We start from the raw sequence: 23,334 nt of genomic DNA on the forward strand, positions 1-23,334 counted from the left end.
CCTGAATTTACAGAGAAACCCCCTGAATTTACAGAAAAAACCCCTGAATTTACAGAGAAACCCCCTGAATTTACAGAAAAACCCCCTGAATAATGAAATAGGGGTACAGTAACATAAGGAGGCTCAGAGCATGAAACTCATTCTCTCCTCCCCTCTCTCTCTCTCTTTCCCTCCGTCTCTCCCCTCCTCTCTTTCTCTCTCCGTGTCCACGGTAGGCTGAGAGAATAACATGCTGGGTGATTAATGGAATCTCAGGTAAAATAAGAAGGCTTAACAGCACTGAGCTTTTATGAAATCCATGTTCTCCTCCAGACAGTTCCCAGAATACCTTGCAACTCCCTCAGAAGGCAGCAGTCTGTTCAGGTTTAGAGGAAGAGGAGAGTTTTTCTCTTCCAATCTCAGCTTTCATCCACCTCAAGGCAGTGTAGATTACACCATTTCCCACATCAAATTGAGATAACCTTTTGATAAAGAAAAAGTATATTTTGAGTCTAGTTTCTTCTTCAGGAGACTGTCAACTTTGTCTGTTTTTTCTTTTTTTTAATGCTTTCTGTATGAAAGCGCAGATCAGGTTTTATCTTATTTTACCTTTCTCAATTCTCAAGGAGAAAGTGTGTCTGAGAGAGAAAGGGAGAGAGAGAGGGAGGGAGTGAGAGAGAGAGAAAGCGAGAGAAAGAGAGGGAGAGAGGGAGTGAGAGAGGGGGAGAAAGAGAGAGGGAGAGACAGAGAGAGAAAGCGAGAGAAAGAGAGGGAGTGAGAGAAAGAGGGAGAGAGAGACGGAGAGAGAGAAAGAGAGCGAGAGAGTGATGGAGAGAGAGGGAGAGAGAGAGACCATGGTGATCCATGGGGTATGATCAGCCAGGTGGGGGTGAGAGGAACTTTTCTGCAGTCGAGTTTAAATTTAATCAGACAGGCGGCACAAACTCAAAATTAAGCAGAAAGTTACTAATTAAAGCAGGCAAGTGCTTCAAGCCACTCTTCTCTTTACACAGTTTCAGCTGCTGGAAGAGGCCAGCACACTAATGATTCATCTGAATTAGAGCCAATAATTCATTATGTTTCAAAGGCAACTGCAACACACAGAACAAAAACGCTTTTACGTCTCCAGCCAGATAAACAGGACCGGCAAAGGCAAACACAACAGCATTCAGAACGTCACTCCTGACCAATTACAGGGGCTCATCCGCAGGGAAACACAACAGCATTCAGAACTGGACCAATCACAGGAGCTTATCCACAGGGAAACACAACAGTTCAGAACATCTCCATCAGTGAGCACACTAACCACTGCATACTTCTGAAACTTCTCCTGCACAGTTTATTCCTTAAATGTTTCGTATGACACAAAACACGGCACCCTTCTCGTGGGTTTTGACTGAGCAGTTCCCCCATAATGCTCTCTGTACTGGAACAACGCACAACGAGCATTTCAGAGCGATTTGAGATCGACGGAGCTCCACTCAAAGCCCATTTCACACAGTGTAAACTGAGCGGGGAAACTTGACTGCTAAAGCATAATGTTGCTAAACAGCTAATCCCAGCTGAGGAGCGGGATAAACCAGCTGGCGAATCACACAGCCAATCGCAGCATGCCGCCTGCTGCGCACGTCTGCATGCTTCACAAACCCGCCAATATCTACCTGCCTGTAACACACCCGGGCCCATACACGGCCCGTTACATCACAGAGGAAACTGACACCGTTTCCATGGAAACTAACCAGGGCCCGGCAAGAGAAGAGGATAAGAAGGCTGAAGACCTGCAAGGCTGAATGTAACCAGACAGGTAAAGCGTATATAACCCGCATGTGCACACAGACAGGTAAAGCGTATATAACCCGCATGTGCACACAGACAGGTAAAGCGTATATAACCCGCATGTGCACACAGACAGGTAAAGCGTATATAACCCGCATGTGCACACAGACAGGTAAAGCGTAAATAACCTGCATGTGCACACAGACAGGTAAAGCGTAAATAACCTGCATGTGCACACAGACAGGTAAAGCGTAAATAACCCGCATGTGCACACAGACAGGTAAAGCGTATATAACCCGCATGTGCACACAGACAGGTAAAGCGTATATAACCCGCATGTGCACACAGACAGGTAAAGCGTATATAACCCGCATGTGCACACAGACAGGTAAAGCGTATATAACCCGCATGTGCACACAGACAGGTAAAGCGTATATAACCCGCATGTGCACACAGACAGGTAAAGCGCATATAACCCGCATGTGCACACAGACAAGAAAAGCGTATATAACCCGCATGTGCACACAGACAGGTAAAGCGCATATAACCCGCATGTGCACACAGACAAGAAAAGCGTAAATAACCTGCATGTGCACACAGACAGGTAAAGCGTAAATAACCTGCATGTACACACAGACAGGCAAAGCGTATATAACCCGCATGTGCACACAGACAGGTAAAGCGTATATAACCCGCATGTGCACACAGACAGGTAAAGAGTAAATAACCCGCATGTGCACACAGACAGGTAAAGCGTAAATAACCTGCATGTGCACACAGACAGGTAAAGCGTATATAACCCGCATGTGCACACAGACAGGTAAAGCGTATATAACCCGCATGTGCACACAGACAGGTAAAGCGTATATAACCCGCATGTGCACACAGACAGGTAAAGCGTATATAACCCGCATGTGCACACAGACAGGTAAAGCGTAAATAACCTGCATGTGCACACAGACAGGTAAAGCGTATATAACCCGCGTGTGCACACAGACAGGTAAAGCGTATATAACCTGCATGTGCACAGAGCTGCATTAGAGCCAACACAGCAATCGCACAGCAGGTGTGTTTGATTATGATACTCAGGTGTGTTTGATACTCAGGGGATATACCCAGAGTTTAATAATATAACACTGCTCTGCTAAAGACGAACTTTAACTATCAGAGATAACCATGTTAAAGCAAATAGTACCTCTGTAAACATCCAACAGTGATACTACACGCAGTCATCCATAAGCCACGCCCATTCCACAGGCATATGAAGTTCAGAGACCCAGCAACCACACAAGAGATAAAAAATCAATAAAAAGAATAAAAATAGAATTTAAAATAAATAAATACACATGACAAGAGAACATCAGCCACTTGGCCTCACTGCAATTCTGATGCTACTATATTTAAATATTCAGATGTCATTTTCCATGACATTCTGGAAGTCTTAAGTGCAAAAATAAATAAATAAAAGTCCAATTATTTCATTTCAGAAGCATTTTTGTGACAGTTTCTTCATTTTGATGAATAAATGGTGTGTCATTCACACTGTGCCGAGACAGGCCTCAAAACCTGGTGCTGCCAAACCATGCCTCACCACCGCTAAGAGCCAATCACAAGCCAGCGTGCGCTGCATCCACCATCACCACCGCTAAGAGCCAATCACAAGCCAGCGTGCCCTCCATCCACCATCAACACCGCTAAGAGCCAATCACAAGCCAGCGTGCGCTGCGTCCACCATCACCACCACTAAGAGCCAATCACAAGCCAGCGTGCCCTCCATCCACCATCACCACCGCCAAGACCTGAAAACTCCACACGATCTAAAAAATGAAAAATTCATCATGATCTAAATCCTGAAAACTCAAAACGATCTGAAACCATGATCAAAAACCGCCTCTCCTTCAAATGCTCTTCAGAAAACATCCCTAGCACATTAGCAGGCGTGCGGCTGCAGGCGGTGATTTTGCTCAGAAACCAGCGGTGTTGAGGAAGTGCTGTTCGTTCAGGCAGGCAGTGAGTAAAGTTCTCGCAGCCTGATTAAATATGACCTTCACACCTGGTCTGGTCTCCGATTCACAGGGGAGGAATCTGTCTGGGAAGGCAGCGGCTTTTTAGTCTTTTATGGTGGAAACTGACGGAGAGAAAAGTGACTCTTAACCCTGGGCTGAGCAGCCATCGATCAGCCCACACGAAAGAGCTGAAATTTGGGCGGAATAGTGGGTGGAATCTTTTTCCCTGTTTAAAGCACTGTGCTCCGCCCCTCTCTGCTTTACTTCCTGGCTGCTGACAGGACGTGTCTCATTGTCTCTAATGCTTATAAACCTGAAAACAGCTTCAGTGCATTCAGGTAATGCAGAAACACCAGTATAAATGCAGCTCTTATGTGTAACTGCATGTCACTGTGTGCATGTTAAAAACAGACTGCAGGATGCTCGTACTGTGGCCCATGAGCCTGTTCCACACGTGTGCTCCTCGGGCTGCATCATGAATCCTGCATGATGTCACAATGACTATGTAAGTCACTGTCAATACAAGAAATGGTAAATGGACTGCATTTATATAGCGCTTTTATCCAAAGCGCTTTACAATTGATGCCTCTCATTCGCCAGAGCAGTTATGAATGAATGCATGAATAAATGAGAACCAAGGGAAGAAATTAAAACAGCGGCAGTTCAGATACACAAGATACTATATGCAGAAGTACTTCATCAAAAAAACATGAAAGGGGTCAAACAGAATGGGAATAACAATGTTTTTCGGTGTGAGGGAGGGGCCAAAGCCACATGAGGAAAACAAGGCTTTCAAATGAAACTGTTCTAATTCATGAAAAACTGTCTCTGTTTGCAATCAGGACAGCTGTCTTTGTTCATTTATCATCTGTGTGAAAATGTAACTGAACAGTTGGAAGGATCCAATCTGTCTGAGCGGAGTAAGACATTCATCACCCCCAGATTTCTTCAGCTTCAAACCTCTGAGTTTTACTGTGTTAACCTGCGTGGGCCACAGAGAGAGGACACAGTCAGAGGGCCAATCAGCAGCGAGAGCACACAGTCAGAGGGCTAATTAGCATTGTGAGCACACAGCCAGAGGGTCAATCAGCATTATGAGCACACAGCCAGAGGGCCAATCAGCAGAGAGAGCACACAGTCAGAGGGCCAATCAGCAGCGAGAGCACACAGCCAGAAGGCCAATCAGCAGTGAACACATGGCCAGAGGGCCAATCAGCAGCTAGAGCACACAGCCAGAGGGCCAATCAGCAGCGAGAGCACACAGCCAGAAGGCCAATCAGCAGCGAGAGCACACAGCCAGAAGGCCAATCAGCAGTGAACACACAGCCAGAGGGCCAATCAGCAGCAAGAGCACACAGCCAGAGGGCCAATCAGCAGCGAGAGCACACAGCCAGAAGGCCAATCAGCAGAGAGAGCACACAGCCAGAGGGCCAATCAGCAGCGAGAGCACACAGCCAGAAGGCCAATCAGCAGTGAACACACGGCCAGATGGCCAATCAGCAGCAGGACAGGAGCACAGGAACACGCCCGCTAGCAGAGACTCTTCAGCGGAGGGCAATCAAACCATCATTCACATTTAAACCCACTTCCTCCATCCCAACTTCCTCCATCCCAAAGAGACGCTCATCAAGGCCCGTACATTAACCCTAACCCTAACCCCAACCCCAACCCCAACCCTAACCCTAACCCTAACCCTAACCCCAACCCCAACCCTAACCCTAACCCTAACCCCAACCCCAACCCTAACCCCAACCCTAACCCTAACCCTAACCCTAACCAGGAGAGACATCAGCAGGCAGAAACTGGGGCTGCAGAACGAGGAGTAACGGCTGACTGGGAAACACGGATTTCCAGGGCAGGAGAACCTGTTCTACTAAACCGGGCTTAAGCACAGAGACTGCAGTCTAAAACCCAGCTTAAGCACAGAGACTGCAGTCTAAAACCCAGCTTAAGCACAGAGACTGTGATCTAAAACCCAGCTTAAGCACAGAGACTGCAGTCTAAAACCCAGCTTAAGCACAGAGACTGCAGTCTAAAACCCAGCTTAAGCACAGAGACTGTGATCTAAAACCCAGCTTAAGCACAGAGACTGCAATCTAAAACCAGGCTTAAGCACAGCTCTGACAGTGCACAGAGAAGTGCATCTGAGCGGCTCACATCACACAAAGCACCACTCATCTGAAAAGGATAAATTAAGCCGCTGCAACGGCACAAATGTCAAATATGCACAGACATTTTTCACCATCTATTCCAATAGGCTCGCGCTGATCTCTGCCAGGAGAGAATTTATCTAGCAGTGACATTCCTGATCTCATCAATCAGATGAGTTAAGTGCGCGATTCTGAGAAACCGCGAGCGGCAGGAGAGAGAGACCCCGAGCGGCAGGAGAGAGAGACCCAGAGCGGCAGGAGAGAGGAGAGAGAGACCCCGAGCGGCAGGAGAGAGAGACCCCGAGCGGCAGGAGAGAGAGACCCCGAGCGGCAGGAGAGAGAGACCCCGAGCGGCAGGAGAGAGAGACCCCGAGCGGCAGGAGAGAGAAACCCCGAGCGGCAGGAGAGAGAGACCCCGAGCGGCAGGAGAGAGAGAGACCCTGAGCGGCAGGAGAGAGGAGAGAGAGACCCCGAGCGGCAGGAGAGAGAAACCCCGAGCGGTAGGAGAGAGAAACCCCGAGCGGTAGGAGAGAGAGACCCCGAGCAGCAGGAGAGAGAGACCCCGAGCGGCAGGAGAGAGAGACCCCGAGCGGCAGGAGAGAGAGACCCCGAGCGGCAGGAGAGAGAGACCCCGAGCGGCAGGAGAGAGAGAAACCCCGAGCGGCAGGAGAGAGAGACCCCGAGCGGCGGGAGAGAGAGACCCCGAGCGGCAGGAGAGAGAGAAACCCCGAGCGGCAGGAGAGAGAGAGACCCTGAGCGGCAGGAGAGAGAAACCCCGAGCAGCAGGAGAGAGAAACCCAGAGCGGCAGGAGAGAGAGACCCCGAGCGGCAGGAGAGAGAAACCCCGAGCAGCAGGAGAGAGAGACCCTGAGCGGCAGGAGAGAGAGACCCCGAGCGGCGGGAGAGGAGAGAGACCCCGAGCGGCAGGAGAGAGAGACCCCGAGCGGCGGGAGAGGAGAGAGACCCCGAGCGGCAGGAGAGAGAGACCCCGAGCGGCAGGAGAGAGAGACCCCGAGCGGCAGGAGAGAGAGACCCCGAGCGGCAGGAGAGAGAAACCCCGAGCGGCAGGAGAGAGAGACCCCGAGCGGCGGGAGAGAGGAGAGAGAGACCCCGAGCGGCAGGAGAGAGAGACCCCGAGCAGCAGGAGAGAGAGACCCCGAGCAGCAGGAGAGAGAGACCCCGAGCGGCAGGAGAGAGAGACCCCGAGCGGCAGGAGAGAGAGACCCCGAGCAGCAGGAGAGAGAGAGACCCCGAGCAGCAGGAGAGAGAGACCTCGAGCAGCGGGAGAGAGAGACCCCGAGCGGCAGGAGAGAGGAGAGAGAGACCCCGAGCGGCAGGAGAGAGCGTTATTATCCTCGCTCGCTATCGGGAGGTTTGGGGCGGAGCACAGCTGCCTGGTAACAGTCTCCACATTAAGAGCCTAATCCCATTAATTACCTGCAGAAATCTGCACATATGGAGGTTCTCTCATCTTTTCAGCAAGATGCTGTAGAAACAACTGGAAACGATGCCGCGTATTAGAATAATCTGGGCGGGGAGCTTGTTGAGGGCTGGGATGGGGGGAGGGCAGTCACACCCCCCCCCCCCTCCCAGGAGTCTGAAAGCCCTGGAGCAGGTGCAATATAATAATTATATATTTCTATATTAAACTTTTGCACTTCAAGCTTCAGGGGAATCTGAGTACTGGGCTCTTGCAAGAGTACTCCACCGGGGGTGGGGTGGGGTGGGGTGGGGTGGGGGGGCTAGTTGGAAAAAGAGACAGATAAGCACACACCTGCAGTGCAGCTGCTGCACCTTTGTTCTCACAATTCCAAGGTGATCCCGAATGTTCCGGACAATCGGATTACGACCGCATGGGAGCGCTGAGCCATCTGGGCCTCCTCCCCCCGCCCGAAACCCGAGTGACATCACCCTAAACCCGCCACCCCCCTCTGTCCCGCTCCTGAGTGCACCGCCCAAAACCCAAGGAGAGACATCACCCTGGACCCGCCCCCCCTCTGTCCCGCTCCTGATTGCACTGCCCAAAACCCGAGGAGTGACATCACCCTGGACCCGCCCCCCCTCTGTCCCGCTCCTGATTGCACCGTCCAAAACCAGAGCAGTGACATCACCCTAAACCCACCCCCCCCCTCTGTCCTGCTCCTGAGTGCACCGTCCAAAACCAGAGCAGTGACATCACCCTGGACCCGCCCCCCCCCTGTCCCGCTCCTGATTGCTTTCAGCCTTGACGACTGGATGACAGCTGGCAGACAGATGATATATCAGTTAAATAAGGAAACGAGCCGGGGACTCAGACGCACACAAATACCTGGGGCCTCTAAACATCTGGCCTGCTTAACCTCACAATTAACAAATAATGGAGTGCCTGCACTTTTGGGCAACATTAATTTTATGATTAATATCTCAGGAATACTGGGGGCGAAGTCAGCCTGCCGCCCTGAGCCATACAGTGTTCAGTTTCTGCCCGTCCATGAAACTGACACCGAATTAAAATGAGCAGAGGGCCTAAAACTGGACCAATTCAGTCTGAGCCACCCTGATCTTCTACAGTCCAGAACACGACAAACGAACAAACAGGCAAAACCTCACAATGTACAGAATACTCAGCAAAACAGGTTCAAACCTGATTTGTCAAAAAGGCCAAGCAAGATTTGGGTGAGACAACATAGATTATGTCACAACAGCCAGAGAATGGTTAACCAACACAGACCTGCATGGCTCTCCATTCTCACTCCACATGCATCCATTACCCCATTAGCCAGCGTCTGGTGTGCTGTAATTGCTGCATGTTTTCATTAGATCCACATGAAGTCATTACTGACTTTGTGGAAGCACTTCCTGTGTAATTGATTTGAAACTTATCCTGAGCACATCAAAGCAACATATTGGCATCATAAGCTATTATCTCCTGGGTTCTGGCTCAGTGCACTCTGAGAAACACCAAAAACACACACACACACACACACACATACAGGAAACTGTATTAGACTTCTTAGAAGTCACTTCCTAATTCTGTCCCGGTAGCTCCACACAGTAGATCTGAAGGAGGCTAACTCCGCTGCAGACTGGGCGTAGCTGCACACAGTAGATCTGAAGGAGGCTAACCCTGCTGCAGACTGGGCGTAGCTCCACACAGTAGATCTGAAGGAGGCTAACTCTGCTGCAGACTGGGCGTAGCTCCACACAGTAGATCTGAAGGAGGCTAACCCTGCTGCAGACTGGGCGTAGCTCCACACAGTAGATCTGAAGGAGGCTAACTCCGCTGCAGACTGGGCGTAGCTCCACACAGTAGATCTGAAGGAGGCTAACTCCGCTGCAGACTGGGCGTAGCTCCACACAGTAGATCTGAAGGAGGCTAACTCCGCTGCAGACTGGGCGGTGGGCTAACGCAGGGTAATGTGGAGAGCAGCACGTGTGGCAGATGCGTGTATCCATAGCATCAGCAGGCGAGCCCTGACCTGAGCATCGAGGTCAGGCAGTCAGGAAGGGGGGGGAGTGTTCGACACGCGCTCTGTTCAACCGCCGGACCCGAGGGGGGGGGGGGGGGGGGGGGGGGGGCGGTATGCGCTCTGTTTAAGCACCGGACCCGGGGGGAGGGGGGGGGCGGTATGCATTATTCAGAGCTGAAACGGGGCACGGCGGACGAGCGCGGGGGGAGTTTGTCTCTTTTATTAAGCAGTAAATTCCCTGAGCGGCTCTCAAAGCGCGGCGCTAATGAAACGCACACCGACCCTGGGACACGCTCTCATTCTGAACTGCCGGTAAGTCCTCCGTGTCTGGAGGTGATGGCACCTGAAGGACCGTCTCTATAGCGATGGGGGGGGGGGGGCTTAAGCAGGGAAATCTGCAGAGTTGTGAAGACATTCAAATATTCATGGCAGAAATATGAATATAAAACATGCCTGTTTGTCTGCCTGCCTGCCAGCCTGCCTGCCTGCCTGTCTGCCTGTCTGTCTGCCTGCCTGCCTGTCTGTCTGCCTGTCTGCCTGTCTGCCTGTCTGTCTGCCTGCCTGCCTGCCTGCCTGTCTGTCTGTCTGTCTGTCTGCCTGCCTGCCTGTCTGCCTGTCTGTCTGCCTGCCTGCCTGCCTGCCTGTCTGCCTGTTTGCCTGCCTGCCTGTCTGCCTGCTTGTCTGTCTGCCTGTCTGCCTGTCTGCCTGTCTGCCTGCCTGCCTGCCTGCCTGCCTGCCTGCCTGCCTGCCAGCCTGCCTGCCTGCCTGCCAGCCAATATCAGCACTGAGAAACAATCAAAACAGGAAATAAGAGGCAGCCGTCAGGCAGAATGCCGCATGTGGAGAGTGTCTGGTATCAAATGAAAATCAACACATGAATGAAACGTAAAGTCCAGTAAATTCTCCATCAGACATCAGTCAATATGAAGCCATAAATCCATGTGGAATAAACAGAACAGAGAGCCATCTGCTGAAATATACCGTACGAATATAAAACATGATCATTAATATTTCGGATAACTGAAGACAATAAGGAAGTAATGGTTTGGAGAGTGGCTATAAAACTAAACTATAAAACTTAAAATTATAATGTGCTATATTATAATTATAATTATTTGTGCTGTGCTAGCATGTAGGGCCATTCCCAGGGCTGCCAAGCCCTGGTCCTGGAGATCTACCGTCCTGTAGGTTTTCACTCCAACCCTAACAAAGCCTCATTCAACAACTAGAGATCTCAGTGAGATGCTAATTAGTTAGTAGGAATTAGGGCAGGGTTGGGGACCACTGCTGTAAGGGCTGTGTAGGAGCTGTTAGCGCGTAGCATGTGGGAGCTGTTAGCGTGTAGCGTGTGGGAGTTGTTAGCGTGTAGCGTGTGGGAGTTGTTAGCGTGTAGCGTGTGAGGGCTGTTGGTGTGTGGGAGTTGTTAGCGTGTAGCGTGTGAGGGCTGTTGGTGTGTGGGAGTTGTTAGCGTGTAGCGTGTGAGGGCTGTTGGTGTGTGGGAGTTATTAGCGTGTTGGGGGCCTTTGGTGTGTGAAGTCTCTGCATTGAAATGTCAAATCTGAGGCAGAGATGGATGAGCAGCAGTCCAACTCAAACGCACATCTTCAGTCTGACAACAGGAAAACAACGACATCAAACACTGTGTTTGCACACCAGCGAGTGGAGCACGCAGAAGAAGGGAAGGAATTCATTACAGAGACAGCAAAATAAGGTAATGAGTAAACCAGCACAATATCTGACGGCAACAAAGCATGAATTATTCATTCTACACTGAAGCAGCGATCTCAACAGCAAAGCGCCTTTTGTGACAAAATGAAAGGCAATCATTTCAGAGAAAAATGTTCTACAAAATGATCAGACAAGACTGAATGAAGCAGAAGCAAACAATCGATTATGACACGTGTAAATTTATGTTTTCAGGGCAAACCTGAAAAAAGGATTTTTTTCCCCAAAACAAAAGCAACAGTGAGTGTGAATGTGTTGGACGATGTGTAAGCCAAATTTAGCGAGCTATGGCACAGGACCTGTTTCATCTGCCTACACACAGGAAACAAACACACAGAAATATGAAAGGAAAGCTCCCAAATCTTGGATTACAAATGGCTGGAATTCAAATATTGAGCATCATTAAGAGGCTGGTGAAGCTTAGTGGAATTAAAGAGAGGAGAAGAGCGCGGTTGAGCTGGAAATATCTGAAGTGATACATTATTCATTAAGGCTCACTTCTCTCCCCCTCTGCACTGATTTTGAGAACACAGGCCATGGGAACGGTACAGAAAAAGATCTTTTTCACAGCCGAATTGTCACCGCACAGCCTGGAACAGTTCAGATGTGAAAGAGGTGTGAAAAAAATTGTTTTCTTGGAAAGGGTAACGTTTAATCCGAGAGTTAACTCATTCTGAGCAGAAAGAGAATTCCCGGCAGCGTGAGCTCAGAGTCGGCGTCTCCGTGTGTTCCTGACGGAGCTCTCCTCCTGTACGCCGCAGGTGCATCACGGCTTCCGTCAAGACAACTTCGGAAAAATTCAACAAGAAGAAAAAATAAAAAAAGCCCCAGAATGCATTGTGTATCTAATGAGCCTGTCAGTAACACAGCATTCAGACTCCTGACTCTGCCCAGGAGGATCAAACAGTGGGCGGGGCTCCTGCCAGTACACTGTGGGCGGGGCCTGTTCATTATAGGTGGGGCTTTTACTGCTTGTTGTGGGCGGGGCCTGTTCACTGTAGGCGGGGCTTCTGCTGGTTGGCTGTGGGTGGGGACAAAGGGAATCACAAACTTATGCATCTCACTGCCTGATGGATAGCTAGACACAGACCGCCCTATGCAGTGACTGAAATATCTCAATTCCTGGCTTTATGTTATTGGGTGCTGATAGAGAGGCCGTGCTGATTGGCCCCAAGTAAACAAGCACACTTAGCGGCCGCTAGAGAACAAGCACTAACTTTGCTGCATCTCAGCTACAGAAAACCAAAATAGATTTTTTATTATTTTTATTATTATCATCATTATTTTATTTTTCCTGAAAAATAAATGTGAAAACTAAAACCATTTCCACATAAATACTGATGGCAGAATGAAGGTTGGTCACACTGATTCATGCCTCAACCCAGACAGTAGTACCACTTGCAGTAAATGTAGTTAGTCGGTGCATTAATTATACATTCTCGGCTGTCAGGGATTTTAATAATACATTAATAATGATTAATTATTGAATAAAGCCCAGTAAATATAAACACGTGCTCATCAATAGCTTCGCTACATTCATTTTACTCACTGCTGAACTGCTCATGTAGTCTAAATTAATGTGAGAACGATGCCCACCCATACAACCATATGAAAAATGAACAAAAGATCATCTCCAGTTGGCTATCAATGTTTGCCTGAAACGGCAGGTTGAGATTTTCAAAGATAGACAGAGAAGCTGAAAGACACACAGTAATAAACTATCAATCTTATAATTCAATGTCATAAAAAAAGTGCCCAGAAAAATATGCAGGTAGGTCCCCTCAAAATTTATGAAGACAGATGTATTGCCCAATCAATTAAGGCTGTCAAAAAAGAGGACTTTCATTAGCTAATTACAGGCATTTAGCACACTTTTACCCAGAAACCCTTACAATCCAAACGCATTACAAAGATCAGGGACAGAAGCGCAGTAATTCCCCAGGGGTTGGGGGGGGGGGGGGGGGGGTACAGTCCCAGGAGAGAAAGCAAGTAAGTACAGACTCGATTGACAATCTGTCAGTTAGCCTCCTGAACACTAAACTAAGCCATGCAAATAAGAACAAAACTACCCCAGTGAACATTTAAATACACTGCAGTAAATGAACAAAAGAAGTGGCAAGAGACCCAACAGGGCATATCCAGGATGAAAACTCAAGGGAGAACAGAAGACAGATAAACTTGTCATTTCTCAGTGATACGCCATGTACCAAACCACCACTTCACTATTAATATTCATGCCGGCTTCTGAGTGAAAACCCAGGACTGAACAGGATAAATTGGATGACCACCAAGCCCTGACTGAAAACCCACCCATTAAAAACACATGAGAACTGAGGCATGAACACATTGGGAAGCGAGTCCCACACCCTTGAAAACCCACATTTGAAAAGCGGTGCTAAAGATGACGGTGGATTTGAACTAGAACAGGATGTAGTTAGAAAAGCCTCATTTACACACCCACATTGTGTGCTTGATTCTCCTTTGCTTCTGCTCAATTCAGCCCAATAAAACAGGGTAAACAGAAGGCAGGTCTCAGGGACTGGGTATGAATAACACACCTGTACACCTGTATACCTGTGTTTAAAGTGTCCTTCCGCACAACGGCTCAGTGAAGGTGTGCTTTAACCCTGTCTCCTGTTCCCTGGGCAGGTTATCCCACAGCAAACTGTGTCTGCCTGTCTCCTCACTGCTGAGGGATCAGATGCTAACTAACAAAGCAGCTCCAGCAGCCCTAGCAGCCCTAGCAGCCCTAGCAGCCCTAGCAGCTCTAGCAGCCCTAGCAGCCCTAGCAGCCCTAGCAGCTCTAGCAGCCCTAGCAGCTCTAGCAGCCCTAGCAGCCCTAGCAGCTCTAGCAGCCCTAACAGCTCTAGCAGCTCTAGCAGCCCTAGCAGCTCTAGCAGCCCTAGCAGCTCTAGCAGCCCTAGCAGCCCTAGCAGCCCTAGCAGGCCTAGCAGCCCTAGCAGCTCTAGCAGCCCTAGCAGCCCTAGCAGCTCTAGCAGCCCTAGCAGCTCTAGCAGCCCTAGCAGCCCTAGCAGCTCTAGCAGCCCTAGCAGCCCTAGCAGCCCTAGCAGCTCTAGCAGGCCTAGCAGCTCTAGCAGCCTCAGCAGCTCTAGCAGCCTCAGCAGCTCTAGCAGCCCTAGCAGCCCTAGCAGCTCTAGCAGCCCTAGCAGCCCTAGCAGCTCTAGCAGCCCTAGCAGCTCTAGCAGCTCTAGCAGCCCTAGCAGCCCTAGCAGCTCTAGCAGGCCTAGCAGCCCTAGCAGCTCTAGCAGGCCTAGCAGCCCTAGCAGCTCTAGCAGCTCTAGCAGCCCTAGCAGCTCTAGCAGCTCTAGCAGCCCTAGCAGCCCTAGCAGCTCTAGCAGCTCTAGCAGCTCTAGCAGCTCTAGCAGCCCTAGCAGCTGTAGCAGGCCTGACAGCTCTAGCAGGCTGCCCTGCAGACAGAGAGAGACAGTAATCTGTGACTGTGTGCAGACAGCCACAGTCACAGATTAGCTTCCCAGCAGAGCTTCAGGAGGACTCTTTCTAGAGTGCGGCTTTCTTTAAACACCCCCCCCCCCCCCCACAAAAACAAAATAAATCTCTCCTGCCAATCACCAGACAGGCAGTAACGACACAGCGTATTCCTCTGGCCAGTTCACCTGACAGGCAATAAATGACTGTGCATTCCTCTGTCCAATCACCTGACAGGCAATAAGAGAGCATGTACTCCTCTGGCCAATCACCTGACAGGCAATAAGAGAGCGTGTACTCCTCTGGCCAATCACCTGACAGGCAATAAGCGAGTGCATATTCCTCTGGCCAATCACCTGACAGACAGTAAATGACAGTGCATTCCTCTGTCCAACCATGTGTCAGGAATTAAGGGACTTTGCTTTTCTCCAGCCAATAATTCAGAGCAGGCTGGACGGTTCATGAGCTGAACACCCTCTCTGTCCCCATCACTGCACTGTTAAATGATCACCTGATCATCATTTTTCCACCAGTAACAAATACTGGGCCATACCTCATAAAATCAGGTCTAGAAAACCTAATTTCCAGCAGAAGAGGAAGTCAATAACACTGCAAAAAAAAAAAAACAATCACTCTTTTTTATGTCTTTGTTGCCCAAGGTTAGCATATATCAGTTCCACTTTATGATGTAATTGGTTCTCTTTCTGCATGAATTAAAACAGTGATTAAATATACATGAGGTGGCACAAGGAGGCTGTTCGTTATATGGCTCCATGTGGCAGAGGTGAAGGCATGCTTCATGAACGTGACCAAGACTGAGCTTTACTGGGCTAGCCAGCTACATCACAGTCCCACAGACACCCCAGACCTGCACTCAACACACCTGGACAGGCTCAAATCAGCACACCTGGACAGCCTCAAACCAGCACACCTGCACAGCCTCAAATCAGCACACCTGGACAGCATCAAATCAGCACACCTGCACAGCCTCAAATCAGCACACCTGCACAGCATCAAAGCAGCACACCTGCACAGCCTCAAACCAGCACACCTGCACAGCATCAAAGCAGCACACCTGCACAGCCTCAAACCAGCACACCTGCACAGCATCAAAGCAGCACACCTGCACAGCCTCAAACCAGCACACCTGCACAGCCTCAAATCAGCACACATTCTTCTCCAGGTTTTCATGAAATGTAAATTTAATGAAACAAGTTTCTTGTGCACGTAGTAATCGTGCCCTCAACTGGGAGAGGAGGGAACCTGACCAAAAGGCCGACCGGCCCTCAACTGGGAGAGGAGGGAACCTGACCAAAAGGCCGACCAGCCCTCGACTGGGAGAGGAGGGAACCTGACCGGCCCTCGATTGGGAGAGGAGGGAACCCGACAGACCCTCGATTGGGAGAGGAGGGACCCACAGAGCAGCGTCTGACATCAAGCCCTGCCAGGCTACTCATACTGATAATTAAGCCTCCAAGTCTGCCCCGTCCACCGCCAAACAACCTTTTATTCCTTTTGTTTAGCTTCAGGCTGCCGTAATTATCCATAGCAGTGCGCTTCCTCGAATAAGAAACAGGAAAAACAAAGAGGGAGAGACTCAAGGGTGATGGATATCCAGGGTTCTGTATTTATTCAGAGATAAAACGAGTATAAATTGCTCTCGAAAGGCTTTCATCAGACAGAGCTCAGCCCAGTAAACAGCACCTGGCCGTGATCTCTGTACCAGCACACCTGTGAGAGGCGGGCCTCATACCTGGCGGGGCTCAAAAGCATTCAAGCAGGTAAAATGGTGTAAATAAAAAGATGTCATCTGGGCAAGCAAACGTCAGTAAATAAGTTCCAGACCTCGATGAGTAGCCGAGAGCTGGCGTTTGTCTTGCCAAAACACCGTCTGCACTAAAACATGCAGGCTGGATGCCTGATGCTCTTCATGAGGGGCCACACAAGCTGCAGTGTCAGTACAGCCATATGAGGACAGCAGGGGGCGCTGTTCCCAACAGTAATGATCATAAAACGCACCACAATGCAAGAGCTGTTACACATGATCTTTTTAAGGTAGCATATGTATCATGAATAGGCTATATCAATGACTAACTGGGCTGAATCGCACTTCGCTATAAAAACCTCCTTAAATGTGTATTTGCGCTCAGACGATCTGCCCTCACTGCTTAGTGATCCGCGTACAGAGAGAGAGAGAGAGGGGGAAAAAGTAACAGCTGATTTTCCAGCGGAGTTGCAGGTGACAGCTTACCTGTGTCAGCGGGATGGTTGCTATCTCCCCAGCTCTCTCCGACCTGCAACAAAAAAGGGAAAACTTGAGCGAAACTTGAGAGAAAAGGGCGGCTAACAGTTCCGCAACTTCAGTGGAGCAACAAAACCAGCCAGGCTTTTCAGCACAAGAGCTGCCGAACATGCGTGAGCGAGCGTGGCACTACAAATACAGCCGGTGTGACCGAGCTGCACAGATAAGGCTCTGGGAATTTGAGTTTGAGACACTCCGGCAGAGCAGCGGACGCCAGAGAGAAGTGTGAGATTTATCTCTTAAAGTCTGTAACAAAACGTGGACAAAAATAAAAATGTGAAATGCGGTAACATAAAAAATATTAATGTGGATCATCGGGTTTTCCCTGAGGCCACGGCTCCAATACGCCAGCTGTGACGAGACAGTTCTGCAGTTTAACAGCGGCGGCTAAAACCCCGCGCACAGCTAACACAGCCAACACAGCCAACACAGCGACGGCTAAAACCCCGCACACAGCCAACACAGCCAACACAGCCAACACAGCGACGGCTAAAATCCGGCGCACAGCCAACACAGCCAACACAGCGACGGCTAAAACCCCGCGCACAGCCACCACAGCCAACACAGCGACGGCTAAAACCCCGCACACAGCCAACACAGCCAACACAGCGACGGCTAAAACCCCGCGCACAGCCAACACAGCCAACACAGCGACGGCTAAAACCCCGCACACAGCCAACACAGCCAACACAGCCAACACAGCGACGGCTAAAACCCCGCGCACAGCCAACACAGCCAACACAGCGACGGCTAAAACTCCGCACACAGCCAACACAGCGGCGGCTAAAACTCCGCACACAGCCAACACAGCCAACACAGCCAACACAGCGACGGCTAAAACCCCGCACACAGCCAACACAGCGGCGGCTAAAACCCCGCGCACAGCCAACACAGCGACGGCTAAAACTCCGCACACAGCCAACACAGCGCTTACAGTCTTCTCACACTCGCGACTGCTTGCACTCAGTTAACCGTCATGCCTGCTGCACCTCCTCGGGGGCTGTGCTTTCTGGCCCACCGATGTTTCCCCGAACACAACACGGCCTTATGTGATACACACACACACACACACACACAGGCAAGCTCATTTTCACACACACACACACACACAGGCAAGCTCATTTTCACACACACACACACACAGGCAAGCTTATTTTCACACACACACACACACACACAGGCAAGCTCATTTTCACACACACACACACACAGGCAAGCTTATTTTCACACACACACACACACACACACACACACACACACACAAGCTCATTTTCACACACACACACACACACACACACAAAAAAATGCCCCAAAACAGCAAGACAAGAAACGGCATTTTTCCGGGGTTCTGTACGGTGCGATTGTCACAACAGATCCAATTAAAGGGAAAACGTGACGCGTGAAACATGAAAGGGAGGCGTAACCATGGGGCCCAGCGACTAAAGCGGGAAAATAACCGCCGCTCCCCTTTCATCCTCCTCCTCCTCCTCCTCCTGCTCAGCCGAAAACTCGCGTCCCCACGGCAACCATATTTGCACATGTAGTTTCTGGGATGCAGGGAGACGAGGGGCCAGGGTGCACTTACCGCAACTACGATACGCAGCGCCGACCGGCACCGATCACTCACTGCCCGTGGAGGACTTAGGATCAAGCAGCCGGGCTCTAAGTAATTATCTCAAATATTATAGGCTACTTGACAGCTTGGAGCTAATGCATAATACTAATAATAAGAAGTAGAAAAACAACAAGAATAATAATAATAATAATAATAGAAAAAGTAACAACAATACTAATAATTGCATTTTTACCGTCATATTCAAACAGTTACTTGCATTTTTCTGTCCTGCTTGTTAAAAAGCCTTTCCTGATTCTGAGGATGGATGCTACAGGAAACATGTTACTGGTGTTTTTTCTCTTGACAGATTTCCGTTGCGGACGAACAGAAGCTTTGTGCCTAACAAGCGTAGCTCTGAAACAGACACACAGCAACAAACAAGCTTATTGTGCAATGCCTCCCTCTTTTATTGGATATTAAATAAACAATTGATCAGGATACACTTGGCTTTTGGTTGGGACTGTCAAATAAAGATTGTGTGTGTACGTGTGCGCACACAGATCCATTACACGCATGTGCAGCTCCTGGAGTGCAGCACTATGACCTTGTATAACTTCAAAGAGATGCTGAGAGTGTGACAGACTGTAGCACATAAACCTGGGATAAGATGCTACCGTACGCATTCGCTCTGCGCGCTGCTGCGGGCTCGCGCTCGGCGCCTGAAATCTCGTTTCCATGGCGCACGTTTACAGTCATGCGGCCTATCAGGCATCTGAGCTCTGCTTTTTTTTTTTTTTTTCTCAAACTTTTAAGAGTGTTGCATTTTATGAAAGCTTTCACTTTTGGCCATCCCCCCCCGTCTCTTTGAAATTTAAATAGCTTTTCTTCATAGCCAGAGGGACATTTATCAAGTTTCCTGAGATATTCACTTTTGAGTAAAATAAAAAAAGAAATAATAAAAATAAAGGCAGAGTTCCTTCACAGACCTGGGAACAGGCCATCTCCACGGCATTGGGGACTTTCCACAGAGAGACCAGAAGCACTTATCTGAAGATGAAAGAGACTGAAGCTGCAGCTCAGATATGGTAAAAGTGAGGCTTCCAGTGAATGCACATCTCCTGCTGGTGCTTTGCTTTCTGTTCCCCGGGGGGGGGGGGGGGGGGGTGGTGGGTGGGGGGGGGGGTAGACATACAGAACGCGGGACCGCCAAAGCCCGACTTCCTGAAAGCTGGACGACTTGTGGAAACCTTCACCTCAGCAGCTCATTAATATCTCTCTCCCACTTCCCCCAATGTCCACTGCAGCTAAAAGCCTGGTACATCACTTCCTGTAGCCATGTTCCAGCACCCCTATCCTCCCTTAAATGTCATGTGACTGCCATTACCCCGCCCTTTAGGTGACTGACAGCTATGTCCGTACCCCTCACACCACCATGCAGCTGTGCGGCTGCACAAGAACAGCAAGGCAGGACCACACAGCGAGCGACTGAAGACCAAGCAGCCATTTTAAAAGCAGAAATCATTCGGACCACAGGTGCCTTTTCACCTGTATTAGCAGCTTCCGGATTCTCCAGTGCTCAAAGGCAATGACATGGCGTCCGAAACATCGAGACATTAGTCGTTTCGGATGCAGATGAAGACAAGTTCTACTTTTATAAGAGCAGAAATACGCTTTTGTTATGACAAACGCATGCAAATTCAGTCTGTTTCCATAGATCGTTGGCCAGCAGTAAATGTTTGACCTTCAGTCTCTCCCTCCCTGCTTAGATCCAGCACTGCCTCTGAGACGCTCAGAATTTAAACAGAAGCTGAGGCGGAAGTGGAGCTGCAGTCTGTTTCTAAATCAGGTTTTAAGACTGTCCTCCTCAGTCGTCTGTTCTCTTCTGCTCATTATTTTAAATACACTGCACACTAATATACGCACATATTACCCCCTTTTCTCCCAATTTGAATACCCAATGGTATCCATCAGTACTCAGGAGTGGAAGCTCTGCCATTGATTTGGGGAAATGCAGACCAGCCTGTGATCTCCTCCCAGGCACACGATGTCATCCACTGCTTCTCCCCACACTGCAGTCTCCCCACACTGCTTCTCCCCACACTGCAGACTCCAGGCCGAGCTCACACAGACTTGAGCTGGAGGAAGATGCACCCTGCGCGGCTCATCAGGAGAACTGGCGTTTGTCCTTCCCTGCACTAGAACTCCCCCTGAGAACCTGACCTCACGTTCCCCCAGCGGTTCCTCTCTGCTGAGAACCTGACCTCACGTTCCCCCTGCGGTTCCTCTCTGCTGAGAACCTGACCTCACGTTCCCCCAGCGGTTCCACTCTGCAGAGAACCTAGATGCTCAGGTACTGCTGGATGCTCAGGTACTGCAGCCAGTTCAGTGGAGTATTTCCAGCCCAGCACTTCGACCCAACAGCAGTCAGAATCCGGCCCCCTGATGAAATTATTGACATGGGGGGGGGGGGGTGATGGACTGTAAGGCAGGGATCCTGGCTTAGCAGGTGGATACATCGTTTCTTGAGCTGAGCCCCCCGGCCCCCCCAACAAAAAAACCTCAGCCTGGGGGTAGATTTTTCCCACCTGTGATTTCAGGTCCCGGGCAGGCAGCTGTGGCCACGGCATTGTGGCTCTCTGGGGGCTTCATCAACAGCATCTCACACCGCAGTGCAAACCTGTGTGTGAGTGTGTGTGGGTGTGTGCATTTGTGTGTGAGAAAGAGAGTGTGTGTGAGTGGGTGTGTATGTGTGTGAGTGTGTGTGTGTGCATGTGTGTGTGAGTTCCTGAGTGAGTGTGCGTGAGTGAGTTTGTGTGTGTGTGTGTGTGTGTGTGAGCGATTCACAGGCTCACACAACCAAGAGAAACCATCCAGCCTCCAACTGCTCCACCCACAGGGGGCGTGCCTGGGGGGGGGGAGTGAGTAATGCTGGGGTGGTGCCTCTGACCTGGATTCTGGGGCGGAGCTTGCTGACTCGACCCCGCCCCCTCACAGTATTAAACCTCAGCATTTGCCGGTTACCAAAAGCACCAAATGACCCAATATATTATGTGTAAACTCTAATATCTGGGTATTTGGCTGTAACAGAATATGTACAATTTCTACATTTTTTTAAAAGGAAATACATTCTGCCAAATATCTATTTTCCAGGGTTTTTTTTTTTCTGATTTGTTGTAGGTAATAGAGGAGGGGCAGTGTTGCAGACATTGGGAACATTACAGACAAGGAAAAAACCCAGTAAAAAAAAACAAAAAAAACCCCACTGAACTAGCCATGCACACTCTGCTTGCTGGCTTTAACTCCACAGAATTTTGAAACAATTTTTAAAAATCCATTTGCCAATGATTAATTGCACTCTAAGACATCGAGTTAGAATGATGGCTTTTTGATACATCACATCTATCCATTAAAGATTAGAAGGCAGCCAGACAGAAGATACAGTTGTATTACAAAGGAAAAATAACATAATTGTTAACCTCTTACTGTCAGTTTTGTTCCTCGTGAGGTAGATATTGGGCTGCAGATGGCAGTGTTGCTCTTCAGAAGCAGAGCATCCTGACTGCAGTGTTTTTTGTGTTAATTATAACACAAGAAACCTGTCACCATCACTTTGCAAATATTTCTTGCAAACTGGGTATTTATAAGCTGACTGTCACAAAAACTAGGAAAAAAGCACAAAACTTGTAAGAACATAACTGCTTAACAAGAGCAAAAAAACAAAAACAAAAAAAACCATTTACACAATTGGTTATTTGAATCAAACAAAAATAATAGTTCTTTTTAAGTTATATGATTTCAAGAACAAATCACTCCTTGTATTACACGGTGACACAGTCGTGAGAACTAATTATGATGGCGAATTCAATGACGTGACATATTCACAGTGAACAGTTTGTGATTGGATGCACTGCTTATTAAATTTGTATTCAGTTGCTACAGGCAACCATACTGGATATGTCTTAAAAGCACACGAGCACTGTTTATATACTGCAAAGTTCTTCTGGTAAATTAACACGTACAGTTACACCTGATTTATACATAATGAAGAACAAAAAGTACTTTTTTGTTAAACAAAAACTATCAGTTTAATCCAATTTTTTGGGAAATGTAAAAACGTACAGCCTGCAATTACTTTTAGGTATATTCAACTGTCAGTTGATACAAATAAACTGTCATAATTACTTTAAAAAAAAAAAAACAAACAAACAAAACCCACAAATGACCGTTTACAACACTAAATGGCCGCAAGCTCAGTAACTGTAACATTTCGCCAGTTATTCTGACAATAAACGTTCTCCTTTCCATTTTTTGTATTTTGAAAAGAATATGACAATGGCCTGATTTGTTTTTAGTTCAGCAGTGCACGTGATGCTGCGTACGCATACTTCATTTTATCAATTAATGTGTCCTTCTTTCAGAAGTCCAAAATCATCAGTACCACGTTTTCAAATATTGGTAGCATTTGTCCGATTTATATTCAGCACGCGCAATATTTATAGCATATTCACTTGGGGACGGCACATTTTCCCTCGCGCACCAGCCCAGAATCAGGCTTTTCGTAGAGCGTCGCGCGCTCTTGACAACAGGCATTATTAAAACGTCGCGCAGCTTATCTCGGTATTTTCTACACAGTTCATACAGCGTGCGGGTGCATTTCTCTCAGTCAAGCTTCCGTACGTACATGCGTACTTCACCGAAGATTACCATCGTTTCAGCCAACATTACAAAGCAGGAACAAAAAGCCATTTCCCATTCAAGAGTGACATTTTAGATAGAGAAGTTTGCCATCTACATGCGCTTTCTCATTAGCGGCTAGGCTACGCTATTCAAAGACGCTCACGCTTTTGGCCTGGCTAGAGCTTCTCCATAGACACAGCGCCTACGCGTAAAATTATGCCAGTTTATATTCACTCATTTCCCTTAACAGTCCTACTCTACAAAATAT

The 23,334-nt window shown here is 48.8% G+C and overlaps 1 protein-coding gene across 3 annotated transcripts in view; it reads right to left on the reverse strand.

Annotated features, from left to right (window-relative positions):
- Positions 1-23,334, reverse strand: part of si:ch211-51h4.2 — a 117,938-nt gene that overhangs the window by 14,331 nt on the left and 80,273 nt on the right. For all 3 annotated transcript variants that reach the window (XM_035412320.1, XM_035412319.1, XM_035412322.1), the window contains one exon: positions 16,784-16,826. In XM_035412320.1, coding sequence (XP_035268211.1) covers positions 16,784-16,826 — 43 coding nt within the window. The remainder of the gene's footprint in view (positions 1-16,783; positions 16,827-23,334) is intronic.

This window comes from Anguilla anguilla, chromosome 4 (genome assembly GCF_013347855.1).
Source record: "Anguilla anguilla isolate fAngAng1 chromosome 4, fAngAng1.pri, whole genome shotgun sequence".
Lineage (NCBI taxonomy): Eukaryota > Metazoa > Chordata > Actinopteri > Anguilliformes > Anguillidae > Anguilla > Anguilla anguilla.